The sequence below is a fragment of the Sparus aurata genome, chromosome 1 (genome assembly GCF_900880675.1).
Source record: "Sparus aurata chromosome 1, fSpaAur1.1, whole genome shotgun sequence".
In the NCBI taxonomy this organism is placed as follows: domain Eukaryota; kingdom Metazoa; phylum Chordata; class Actinopteri; order Spariformes; family Sparidae; genus Sparus; species Sparus aurata.
The window spans coordinates 12,899,118-12,912,052 of record NC_044187.1 but is presented as its reverse complement, the minus strand read 5'-3'; the positions used below and the strand labels follow the sequence as shown (position 1 = coordinate 12,912,052).

Below are 12,935 nucleotides of genomic sequence, written 5' to 3'. Positions count from 1 at the left end.
ACTCACTCAGATACCAGTGAGTTTTTTCATCAAGATCCATGCTTTATTCACTGAGAAATGGACAAAGATGTGGGTAACTGTGCCTTTATCCAGATCCGCACTGAAAGTTCATGGTGTCTAGTCTAGGCTATGACACATCCTCCATTCAAGTTTTGTGTATGGAGGATGCTGACAAACCAACCAGCCAAACAAACTGACACGGGTGAGAACATAACTCCCTTTCAGAGGTAAAAATATAAAATCCTCACATCTGAGAAGCTTGAACCAGGGTATGTTTGGCATCTGTCCCTCAAAGTGACAAAACAATTGTTGATGATCTAAATAACTGCTCACTGATTAACTCATTATTTAATCATCGCGGCATTAGTCAAGTGTATCAGGAGGAAAACAACTTACACAGGACTCCTATTTTTGTACTAAACAAAACAAACACATTAGGAGACACATGTAAGTTTAATGGTTGCTTTATTGAATTCCCACAGCTGCGTCATCAGCAGAACTACAGCAACACAGTATTTGGAAAGTGCAGAAAGGTAAACAAGTGGTGCACAGTCTAGACACACAGTACTATCAACCTGCACTGCACGACAACAACCCAACACTTTATTTCGATGGTCCCTATCATGTTTGGAGATTTTGTATTTTCTGCATTAAATTGCACACTAATGTTGTATTTGAACATTTGAACTTTTGCAGATTGTTAACTGAATTGCAAACATAACTCCACTTTATTAATACATTTTGGAAAACTTGGGCCTGTAGGTAAACTAAACAAAGAAAATTACTAAACCTCCAACTATCATTTTGCACTTTAAATTCAAACTTCTCAAAGAAAACGTCAGTTTTTTCAGATAAATGTCAGTGACACCCAAGAACAGCACTCAAAAGGTTGCGTGCACGTTCCGAACAATGGTTAAATTATTCCTACGGATACATTTGGGCTGTTCTGAGGAATGTCAGATCCTTATAAACTCAACCACACAGCAACTGAAGGCATTCAGAGAAACAGGCGAAACATTTCTCAGCATGTTTTCTGCCTTCTCCTTCTCACTTTTCTCTCCTTTGATTATTGGCACAAAAGGTATTTAAGCAACAGTATTCTCAGTTCGACAGACACAGCAATGATTACACACAAAAAAAGCTGCAAAAAATCCCTAACACACACATGCACACAAGCAGTGGTAAGATCTGACCTCGTGTTTTACAATTAACTGCTGAATGATATATCACATAAAAATGTTTGGATACACTTGTCTCAGTTGGTGTCAGCAGAAAGAAAGGTTTTGATGGTGCGTTGGTGTGTACGTGTGCTCAAGAATGCTTTGTTCATGAGATGAGAGTACAGTGTGTGGAGACAATATGTGCTTTATAGTGCATAGTGTTATGGGTGCTTGTAGATTGTGTTTGCCATGTGTGAATGCTCTGGGATGATTTTGGTTTTACAATTTGGTGGTGTGTCCAACTGCACATCTTAACTGTGACAAAGAGCCACGGAGGAGAAACGGACCTCGCCTTGCTCTCTTTCCATGAATCCACGGCACACTTTTGCTGCATCCTGGACAAGGATGAATAGGGAAAGGAAGCACATATCTTTACTCTTATGTAAGCTGTTGATGTTCTTATACTCAAGTGTCCACTGTACATAAACTAGAAAATACTGTAGTATCTGCCACGATGGAAAGACTCCTGAAGATGAATTCATTAACATTTCAACTACAACTTAATAATCTCTAATATGACTGGATATCTGGAATATCACTAAAACAATAGTAATGTTTTATGAGTCTTAATGTCATTGAATTTAGTTACCATGGAATCGAAATCAAACACTCAAATGTGTTTTTCTAATTGTTAAGACTCTTAAGTCAAATCTTATGTTCAGGCTTAGTAAAATACATTCATCTTAATGATGATCATAACATTACAAATTAAAAACAAAACTAGATATCTATCTCAACTTGTACTTAAGGCTTCAAGGCTTCTTCCTTTAAATTACAATCAATAAAATAATATTTTATGACGCAATTTGATCACTAATGCATTTGGAGCCCTCTTGTGGCAGTTTGACATAACTATCTAAAAGAATGAGTTCAGCACAGACATGAGTGTAATTTGAACTATAACTGGCAGCAAAAATTGCTTAAATGCCAACTATCTTTACGTTAACATTTTTGTCCATATCAAAAATATGTTTGCATTTAAAAAAGTTCACTAGTCTTGTTAACAGTCTGCACTTTTTTATGAACCCTGCAGGAGATTTGAGAGTGCGCATTAGCCAAGTTTATTGATTGAATCAAGATACGCAGGACCTGCCACACCCTGTTCGAGTTTGATAACATGACTCATCAAAGATGTGCGCATGAAGTAACAGGGATCACAATATTATTTCAGTATATGCAGAACTGACACAAGATGTTATGGGATGAATATAGCTTTACCCACCGTTATGAATGACTCATCTTTGGTAGCTCCGTGCTTCACTGGTCCGTTCATTCTCCCATCTAAAAAAAACACAAGACAGTCAGGAATCCACAACATTAAAACACATACAGAAATCCACATAATGAGCCGAAATGCTTACCAAACTCATACAGTTGTCCATTTACATTGACAAAGGCGATAAAGTGGAAATTGATTTTGTCTGCTTCCGGCTGTAAAAGTTGAAATATGAGAAATTAATATTCAGTGTTAATACTGCAATTCACAAAAAGGTCCCACGAAAGATCGTCACAGCTAAGAAAGCTGTTGTCATGAACATTACATTTAACTAAAACACAAAGTGTCTCATCAGAAACTGTCGCAATGAGCATCATTAAATATCATTTAACCAACCACCCGAAAACAGATTGAGCTCTCAAACCCTAACCCAAGGAAGAAGGAACATACATATATGGGCGGCGAAGTGTAACTGAAACTCTGACTGTTATCCGGTAAATACTCAATTGAATTCTGCCTAATTGTTGGGTTTATCAGTTAAAGGTATGGAAATGCACTGCAGACTGGAGTCTCTGTTAACAGTGACAGAGGGTGACAGCTGTCTAATATAAATGAGTCCAGCATCGGTCAATCACATTGAGTAGGCCTGAATGATATGCACATTTGCTGCCCGAAAGCCTAATAAGATGTTAGTCATTAGTAGCTGATATTGTGGCTAAGTATCTTACCCTACACTGGCCCTGCACTGCAACCTCATTGTGAGCGTCACGGATCGCCTGCAGAAGAAAAATTCAGAGCATGTCAGTCTCATACAGCTAAAACAAATCAGTCCAGTATTTGAAAAACAAATGCTGAAACGTTTCTAAAAGAAAAACAAACCAAAAGCGTATCCTTGAAAAAAAGCAAAGGTTTGAGGTTTTAAAGAATCAGTGACATATTCTTAAATTATGGTCTATAAAGGCCGCTGTCATAGTGCCCTTAACAAGGACAAGGATTTAACAGTGTGTGGCGCCCCCAAGTGGGTGAAACAAAACATGGGGGTTACACAATATTAAGAGAAATATTAGAAAATGTTTTCATTTTCATTAAACTGTTGAATAAGACCATCTACAAAAAGAAAAGGAAGAAGACATTTAAATAGCACATATTGGTTGTGAAGCAGATGCCTTGTTAACTGCCTCTGAACTTTAGCTTATAGGGGATAAAATCTCATAAATACCATAAAATATTCTTGATTCTCTGGTGATCAGTAACAGCTGAATCTAAATTCTATAAAATTCTATCTACAGAATAACATATGGTAGCTTCAAATGTGTGTATGTTTATCTCACCTTGTTCCCCTCCAGAAGTTTGGCACGTTCGTCAGCAGACATGTTTGCAGTCTCATCTAGAAACTTCTTCAGGACCGAGTCACTTGCTGAAACAACCAAAACAACAACCTGACACACCCCAAAACACAAAACCAATCATCAAGTAATCAAATACAGGAGAACTAACTGTAATGTTCTCCTGTATTTGATTACAGGAGAACATTACAGTTGTCTGTGCAGCCTAATAAAGTTATAATTTCGGTTCAGAAGGGTTCATAAAACAACTGAATGTTAATTTAATTCTGGAGAGAAAATGTGATTATGAGTTGTATTCATGTCACTGTCTATAATGCAGCCCCTGGATATTACCTATGAGTGTTTTCTATTCAACTTTTATGAAACTACATGAAAATAATGGATGGATTGGTAATTTGAATTATAAATGTAAGATACCTCCGGAGAAATGACTGAGTCATCGATGCTGACCAATGGAGTTTTGCTGGTTTGATACCTATGATACCCCTGCTTATTTGACCTGCACTCACCAAATGTTGGTTTGCTTTTGTTGTTGGCCACTGCATGCAGCAGGGCGACGGTGCCACAGGAATTGCCTGCTGTCTGCTTCAGGAAATAAACCTCAGAGTCAGCTGCAACCTTGTCTGCCTGCTGCTGTCTGAAAGACTCGTGCTGCCGGACACAAAGACAGACAGACACAAACACAGACAGAGCACGGTCATGGTCATTTGCCCATGAGAACACAGTGCATCCAACTACGCCAACTGCAAACGTGTTCACGGGGAAAGAGCAATTAAAAGAACTAGATTTGCGTCATTTAAATTAGTGACTTAGGGATATTGTTTAACTTGAATGTTTATTCTGTGACATATCTGAGATTTTATTTTGTGAATCATTTTGTTACCCAAAACACATTTCCTTTGACTTTGATTGCATATCCATGAACATGCATATACGCACCCATATCCATAACCCTACCTCATTTTGAGTTATGTATTTTATATTGTTGCAAACAGCATATCTTCTGGTTTGGACAAAAAAGCTTCTCTAGAGATCATCTTGAACTCTAAGAAACTGAAATGGGACTGTCTGATAATTGTCTTAACAGACAAAGATAATGTTTGATTCCATTAATTGTTAGTAAGTAGATTTTAGCTGTTGTGAAAACCCTATCTGGGAGTGAAGAGTATGCAGTCTAATGACAAGATCTGGGATTGACAAGAATTCATACTGAGGAGAAAAGGCGATCATTTGCTGATTCATCTCCACAGTCTCACCATATTCTACCCATCACATAACAATACAGCTCCCTCCCCATCAGTGCCCTCCCTGCCCCTCAGTCTCACCCCACCCCAGACAGCCTGTATCAGTGGCTCACCCCACCCTTCCAGGAAGTAGTCGCCACCGCCGCCCATATTATTACCTGTTGTGTCAGTGGGAAGAGCAGCATCAAGGCACAGCATGGCTTCGGGACGGCGGCGAGCTGCTCACTCTCCAGCCCCACCACGTCAACGAAGCGCCAGCTTTCGCCCACGCCGAGGCATTTCATTAACTGACACACACAGCCGGGGAAATAAACACAACACGATCAATGTAAACGATGTTAAAGACAAACATGAGCCGTTTCAGAGGCGACACGTATGAATGATCCCTTGTGATGGTGCTCAATGATGCTGCGTTGCTGGTCCACTCCAGCACGACCACACCCTTCAGCCCAGACACTGGGGGCAGCGCTGGAAATGATGCTGAGGAAATATCGCCTCTTCGTTTCGTCCCCTTTTTGATTTAATACCACTTTTTTTTTAAACCAGGACAGTCAACAATACCAATATAAGCTACGTTGATGCCGTAGTTGCGACATTGTGGCCTGATGGCGTTTGAACGGTCGTCTCGGTAACTAGCTAGCCGCTGTTAAACTTACCTGACAGTTCAATCAAACTGTTAACCAAGACGTCGCCATTACTCAGCGACTAAAACGTCTCCTACTCACCATGTTCAGCATCTGAAACGACACAAACAGGCAGACAGGTGAGTGTTTCTGTCCGTGAAAACGTTAAGAAAGTTAAGAAAACATTAATTCCCACACCTCGGGATTGATCTCCATCGGGGTCCACTCCATTTTGGCAGTGATTTTGCGTAATTCGGCTCGTTAAAACGACTTGAAGTCTCTGTGCTGTGAGGGGTTTCTGCTGCTGTTAGTTGAAGTTACAGAACGTAGCCGCACTTTATGCTGCCGGTCGTACCACTTCACCGGCAGACGTGGGGGGGTGGGCCCAGATCAAATAACCGGTGGTGTGCTAATTTAACTCGCCTCATGAGAAATATCAAAGTGATTTAAACGCTAGATTTGAATTGCTTTACGTTTAACAATATGGTAAATGACTATAAAGAAATACGTCCTGTTAGAAATATATTTTTTAAGTTAGATCCCACCGCTCAATGTGAGATGAGTGGTTAAACCACGCTCCTTCTAGAATGAAAGGTGTGACGTCGTGATAATTTCATATCAACAATGTTTCTGCACAATGGACTCTTTGTTTCACAGTTTGTTTGTTTTTATAATGAAAATGGTTATTATTATTTCGTATTAATTCTAACGCACAGGTTACATGTAGAGTAGTCGGGCCCATAATGTGACTCTAGATTTTTAACTGATGTTGCTGCTGCTGGTGGTGCTGGTGCTGCTGGGGATGTGCAACAATAAATGGAAATCTACAGCAGTGAATGGAAAAGCTTTTATTGAATTATTGTGATATTCTGTAGCCCCCAATGTGCTTGCACCCATTGACCTCTTTGAGAAGAAAAGGGGACAGTGAATAACTGTGAAATCAGACTAGAAATGCAGTGATAGCACAGAATGTTATTCTTGGTGTCTTCTAAATTGTGTATATATCATTAGATATACAGAAAATAATGCTTTACCTATGAGTATGTGTATAATGATAGAAGAAAAGACATGAAAATGTATTTCTATACAAAGATATCCTAATAATATGACTTTTGGACCTTTTCTGTGCTCATTTATTGTCTTTTTAGAATCATAACCAGCTGTTTATCCAGAAAGATATGAAGCTAAGTAGCAATCAGTAGGTTTATTCTACCTCTTATTCTATCTGCTGCTACACACAAACACAAAGGTAATGTCAGTGTTGCATAACAACAGCATATATCTCTCTCCTGATCTATGGTGTACTAGATGTAAAGTTGGTCTACATTGGACTGAAATTTTGCAGCACTGGATTTTCAGTGTAAATGTTGAAATAAATAGTTGTGTCACTCTGCATGTGTTCCTAATCCACCATGATCTGCAAGAACAAGGCATCACATGCTTGTTTCCTGGAACTCATATCATCTGAGCTGCAAGACACTGCAGTTGCCCAATGTGACCATTTAGTCCTTGGTGGCACTATTGTGCAAGTAGAAAAAACAACATGCTGTTATGTTGTAATTTCATGCATATTCATTTACTTTGGTTTGCACGATTTGCATAAATTTGAGTGGTGTTTAACTGCCTGGAGTTCCACACTGTTAGTTAGTTAGCACCATATCTGGTCTCTGAGAGAGGGATATTACTGAATGTATCCTGTTTTCCCAGTCTCTGTACACCTTTCTAATCGTGTTAGTGTATAAGCACCTGATTGTTCATGTTAGTGCATGTCTGTGACAAACGGTTGTCAAAGTTGTGATGACTATGTGCCAGTTTAGGGAGACAGCATATGATTGAGGGAACCCCATGAGCTTGTGGTAGGATTTGTGATTGGTTTCATAATGGCGTTTTATTCCTTGAACACTGAATTCCTCTGTTTCCAGATAAGGGAGATAACTTCAAGTCCCCTGAGCTTTCACAGAGTAAGCGCTGATCCAGAAACTTGCTCCTCGACCAAGCTCCATACAGTGATTTTCCCAATCGTGAATCTTTCATCTCACCTTCACATTAAACTGTCGATTTGTTCACCAAAATAGCTCCGGTTAAAGGCAAGCTAACCAGAATTGATTACACAATGTAATTCCCACGACAGTTAAATCTAGTTGCTATGCGACCAGTAGCTTTCTACAAGTTGCTGACCTGACAGATGCTTGTTAGGGCTTGTTAAAGTATTTGAATTAACTATGGATGATTAAAATATGATGCAAGAGTGTCATTTCATGTTCAAGGGCTGCACAAAATGTTTCTGAGGGCTGCCAGTGGCTTTGAGACTTTCAGGTAGTGGTTATGAAGTTCGCCTTACTTCCTCCTAATGGCCCTCTAACCACTCTGCACCTGCTTTCTCTAGTTTAATGATTGATAGTAATGTGAACAGTGATGACTTCAATCTGTTATACAACACACATTTCTAACACTTTGCATTTTGTTTTTGTTTCATTTTGTTTTGTCCCGAGATTGAATGAATTGCAGCGTGTCTTTAACTATTCAGGTTTAGATATTTAAATGGAAAACTTGTATTTACAGATGGTTTCTCGTGACTTTTGATGGCGTGAAACCATTAAAATAGGCCTATTTTAAAGCACGTTGATGCCCAATTTGTGTATGCTTAAAATAAATTGTGGATAGATATAAAAGCATCTACAAAAAGCTTTAGATCAGGAATTGTTTTAATTTAAAAACATTTTTTTCAAATATATTTAAAACGTTATGTATGCAGTTGATGTCTGTCTGGGCCGCCTGGTGGCAGGGAGGCCGGAGACATGATGTGCATAGATCCAGTCCAGGTTGCATGCCTGATATTCCAAACATAGTGCAGCCTCTACATGAGTTTCTTTTTTAGTTTTGTCTTTTACTATGAAAGGTCAAAGGATGGGATCATTTATCGTCTCAAAACATAGATGAAGCCTTTGAGACCCTAACATGAAGGGCGTTCCAAATGCATTTAGCCAGTGCAACATTTCATTGACATGCATGTGGACATTTATATAAGTAGAACAGGCCATATTTTGACTGTGTCAGGAGGGCCTTTAAAAATAACTTTAGGATTAGAGTTGGACTGTTGCTAAAGTATGCATGTTTTATTCAGTCTGAGAATGTATTTTAATCAGAAGTGATGATAGATGATCCCAAAACGCATTGATTATGCATGCCTGCAGGATGAGTCAGTGGCTCTAAGGATCAAAGGTCAGAGTGATATGGTTAGCTGTTGATATATCCTATGTGTCCATCAGAGTATTTAAAATGAGTATTTGTGGGGTCTATAGAAAGGGGACTAACAATAGTGAGGCAGTGGTCTGTAGAAAATTTAGCAGAAGAAGACAAGAGCGGCGAGAACTTGCATCTTTTTCTTATTTCTTGTTCTCTCTGATTGCATTGCGGATGTGGATGAGGTCAGAGAGCAGAGAACGGGGATGAGATGAGTGCTTATCAGCTGGCAGGATATTCATCTGCATCCTGAGAGACAAGACAGCTCTCGTGATTGTTGCAGCGATCAAGGTCTTTGCTCTGAAATCTGTTTGACTGGAAAGAAGGTTGATTGCAGTCATCAGTCTTTCCTGCCACAGAGAGTTTTTGAAACAGCTGGTGAAAAGAACAACGAAGCACAACTGGAGTTCACTTCCTCAGTTTTAAAAAGGAACCAGAGGACTCTAATTTTTGACCACTGACTCTTTTTGCACACCAGCATGCCCGTGCCAGCACAGTTTGAGGAAGTGGACGGCGCTGCTCCTTTACCAGCAGGCTGGGGATGGAGCGTGCTGGTGTACTCTTGTCTCTTTGTCTTCCTCTGTGTGCTGTTAGCTCTCTTTTTATGGTTCCTCCTTCAGCAGTCAGAGCGCTTCAGATACAGAAGGTGAAGATGCACCGTCTGAGACTGACACCTGCTGTCCCAAAACAGCCAGTGTATGTGTGTGTGTGTGTGTGTGTGTGTGTGTGTGTGTGTGTGTGCTGAGACACCTGTGAATGTGTGTGTTTTATGGACTTTGGGGCAATTTTGCTCCCCAAACATGTCTTATGGGCTTATTTTAGTTCAGATTTCTGACCAAAGTCTTGCATATTTATCAGAAAACATGTTGTGCAAAAAGTTACCTTAATGTAAGTAATCAACTGGGAAGTTTTCCTGGTGATATCTTGAGGTTAATTTTCTCAAAATTAAGTTTTTCCCTTCCCAGAAAATCTTCACTTCAGTAGCACAGACATAGATTAAACCTCTCCGTTTTCTCTTGTTTATATTCTGAAGTTGCTGTTTTTTTTTTCAATCAACGGTGTTCAGTCATCCATCCTGATTTAAAGAATCTATATATTTATTTAAAAAGGCGAAAATATAAATATATTCTTTGAAATGGCTACAACAGTATTTGCTGATTTATGATATGATAAAAAGAGACACATCAACAACTCCCCCTGTAAAATATCTAAGAACAAACTGAAAAGAAAATGTTTAATCCAGATTTATCGATGTCCACATTTCTCTTGTGGAAAGATAATTTGCATCTTTAAACATGACAATTTAGAAAAAACTTGTAATCTAAAAAAAAAAAGAAATTGTCTTAATGTGAATCGTCAGTTGCGGAGGTCTCATCAAAAATGTTACACTCTTCACTTGTGATGTCTCTCCCCGATCTAAATTGTAGGATCAAGTTTGAAGAGTTTTAAATAGTAGAGCAAGTTTGTGAGAGCAGTGCTGATATCTTTATTTATACTGGTCTGTGTACATGTACTATAAATATGATCTTATGCAAAAGACTTTAAGAGACACATCCTCACCACCAGATGGAGTTAGATATCTCAGTTGTGGTCACACTATGGAACACCGATCACATGATATGACAACAATGAGATGTCATTGATAACTCTGTTGGAAACAAAAAAACAGTGATGAGGGTCAATGTTGGCCTGAAGGTTAAAGAACTGGAGTTGTAAAAGATTTGGATCCCCGCACCAACAGGATACACAAGTGGGGAGCTGAAAGTACAGCAGTTGCCTGTTGCCACTGAGATGCCCTTCAGCAAGGCAGTTAACCCCCGACTACTCCAGGGTTACTAACACATTTTTTAACATTGCTTTCAGGGAAACTCTCTTGAGCAGATATATGTGATTGTGTGATTTTGTTTTGTTAAACCTACATGTTCAGAATGTTCTTTCATTTCTTGGTCTTTCAGAATAAAAGATCATCTGTCCGCTTAAATGTGATTGATTTTCTTTACTATCAGGATACACTGATGAACTATGTGCATGTTTAAAAACACATTCTCACTCTCTGTCCTTATCTCTTTCTCTGTGAAAAGTCTCTTTGTCAGAATTGATCCGTAGCTCTCAGTTCAGTTTACTTGGTGATTTATTAGTGTGGTATGAAGATGCCACACATGCCAAAGGCAACAGAAACAATACCATTCATAGTGGAAACAATACTAATCCAATCCATTCATTCCTGAGATAAGGTTCCTCATTCAGTACATGTTATCCCTGTGCTAATAAGCTAGTTTGGCATCAGTCTGTATATGTCCACGTTCTTTTCTGCCTAGTCTATGAATTATTCAACATCTATATCTGTTCTCATTCCGACTTTACAATTATATCTCTGTGGGATGTTCTCTGATGTCAGTTATAGATTTTCATGCACTTTATAATGAGGGTACAAATCCTAAACTTAAAAAATGCCTAACTAATGCACAATTCATGATGATTTATCTTTATCAATGTAAGGTATGTCTCATGTTCTATTTCTTTTCATGTACAGCACTTTGTTCCAGCTATGGCTGCTTAAAGCGCTTTATAAATAAAGTTGAGTTGAGTTGAGTTGAGTTGAGGTATGTCATGAAATGCTGTTGCTCCCCGTGTAGAAACCATGAAGTTCATCTCACCACGCTTAAAGGGACACTGTGTAGTTTGGGAGAAGAAATTCAAAGTCAGAATTTATATTGCTGAGGTGATAAAACAAACTCATAAATATGTATTGTTTCCATAACTGAATAAACAAGAACACCAGAACACTGTTTGAGGCTAGGAAGATGGCAGGGTCCGCCAGAGTAAGACAAGTATGAAGTTGTGTTGTCCTTTAGGGTCAGTTTGTTTATTCAATTTATTCAGTTATAAAAAAAAACCCAAAGAGTTTGTTTAGGCATTGAAAAAAGTCAGTCAATGAAGACCTTGCTCTATTCTGATTAAAGGAGCAGTATGTAGTTTTGGAGAATATATTTTAGTCAGAAGAAAAAGGCTTCTTAAAATCATTGACTGATGTCTAAACAAAGAAAATAAACAAACTCTCTTCATGTTCATGACTCGATAACCTCAATAAAAAAACTGATTTTTAAGAACCACACACATTTTTTTTTTTACTTTGTTTATATTTGGTTCTGGTGAACTGACAGTGTTCTGGAGTTGTTGTTTTCCCAGAAGAAAAAGCTTGTATATTCACTTAAAAAAAATCTATATTCATGGGTTTGTATTATTACCTCATTCATATTATATATATTAAAATTCTGAGTTTGAATTTCTTCTCCAAAATGACACAGAGCCCTGTTGATCACATTATCTGATTAGGTCATACTTAATCGATCATCAGTCTGGGATTTGAACAGATAATCAGTTAAGGAATATTCACATGTTACATCACACATGAATTGAAATGCGACTAAATCAGCTGGATTCTAGTCACGTATAACTTTATTTCAGACCCTTGTATTTGTGCAGCCTCTCTGACAACAGAACAGCATCTATTCTTATATAAAGCTTTTTTTTAATAAAACTTGTTGAGTTGTTGGATGCAAACATTTACATATTAAACATAAATACACAAAAGAACATTTAAATAAATAAACTTTACTGTAAGCGAAATGCAGTTTAATGCCTATGAATGCAGGCATCTGTGAATTAACATTCCTGTTTGGATGATGTGTTAAGTGATGAGTCATGATGACTTGAATGTTTGTTTATGGTGAGCAACAGTATTCATGATATGTCCTGCATTAAATCATCATAAGCCATGCATTTTATATGCAGAATTTAAGAATATGCTTCGTACACTTCATAAGCCATGCATTTTATATGCAGAATTTAAGAATTCTTCTCGCAGTTGAGCTCAACCGTCTGATGTCTTAAGACGCTGACTGTCCCTCCCTCACAATAACCCTCCAGTCACTGCAATAAGCCAGAGTTTTAAAGAATATATGGGAGTCAAACTTTGAATGTCAGCCTAAACGAAAACAAGGAATTGACCGAGCAGTTTATTCGGCCTTTGTGTTTTTCAG

General features: G+C 38.4%; 1 protein-coding gene across 1 annotated transcript; it reads right to left on the bottom strand.

Annotated features, from left to right (window-relative positions):
* Positions 1-448: 448 nt before the first annotated feature.
* uchl1 (ubiquitin carboxyl-terminal esterase L1 (ubiquitin thiolesterase)) lies at positions 449-6,002 on the bottom strand. The gene is made up of 9 exons (XM_030431004.1): positions 5,848-6,002; positions 5,752-5,763; positions 5,185-5,313; positions 4,292-4,433; positions 3,768-3,853; positions 3,165-3,212; positions 2,582-2,651; positions 2,443-2,501; positions 449-1,555 (listed from the first exon to the last, which is right to left on the bottom strand). The coding sequence occupies exons 1-9, from the start codon at positions 5,878-5,880 to the stop codon at positions 1,472-1,474; spliced, it is 663 nt and encodes a 220-aa protein (XP_030286864.1). The 5' UTR covers positions 5,881-6,002; the 3' UTR covers positions 449-1,471.
* Between the last annotated feature and the right edge of the window lie 6,933 nt (positions 6,003-12,935).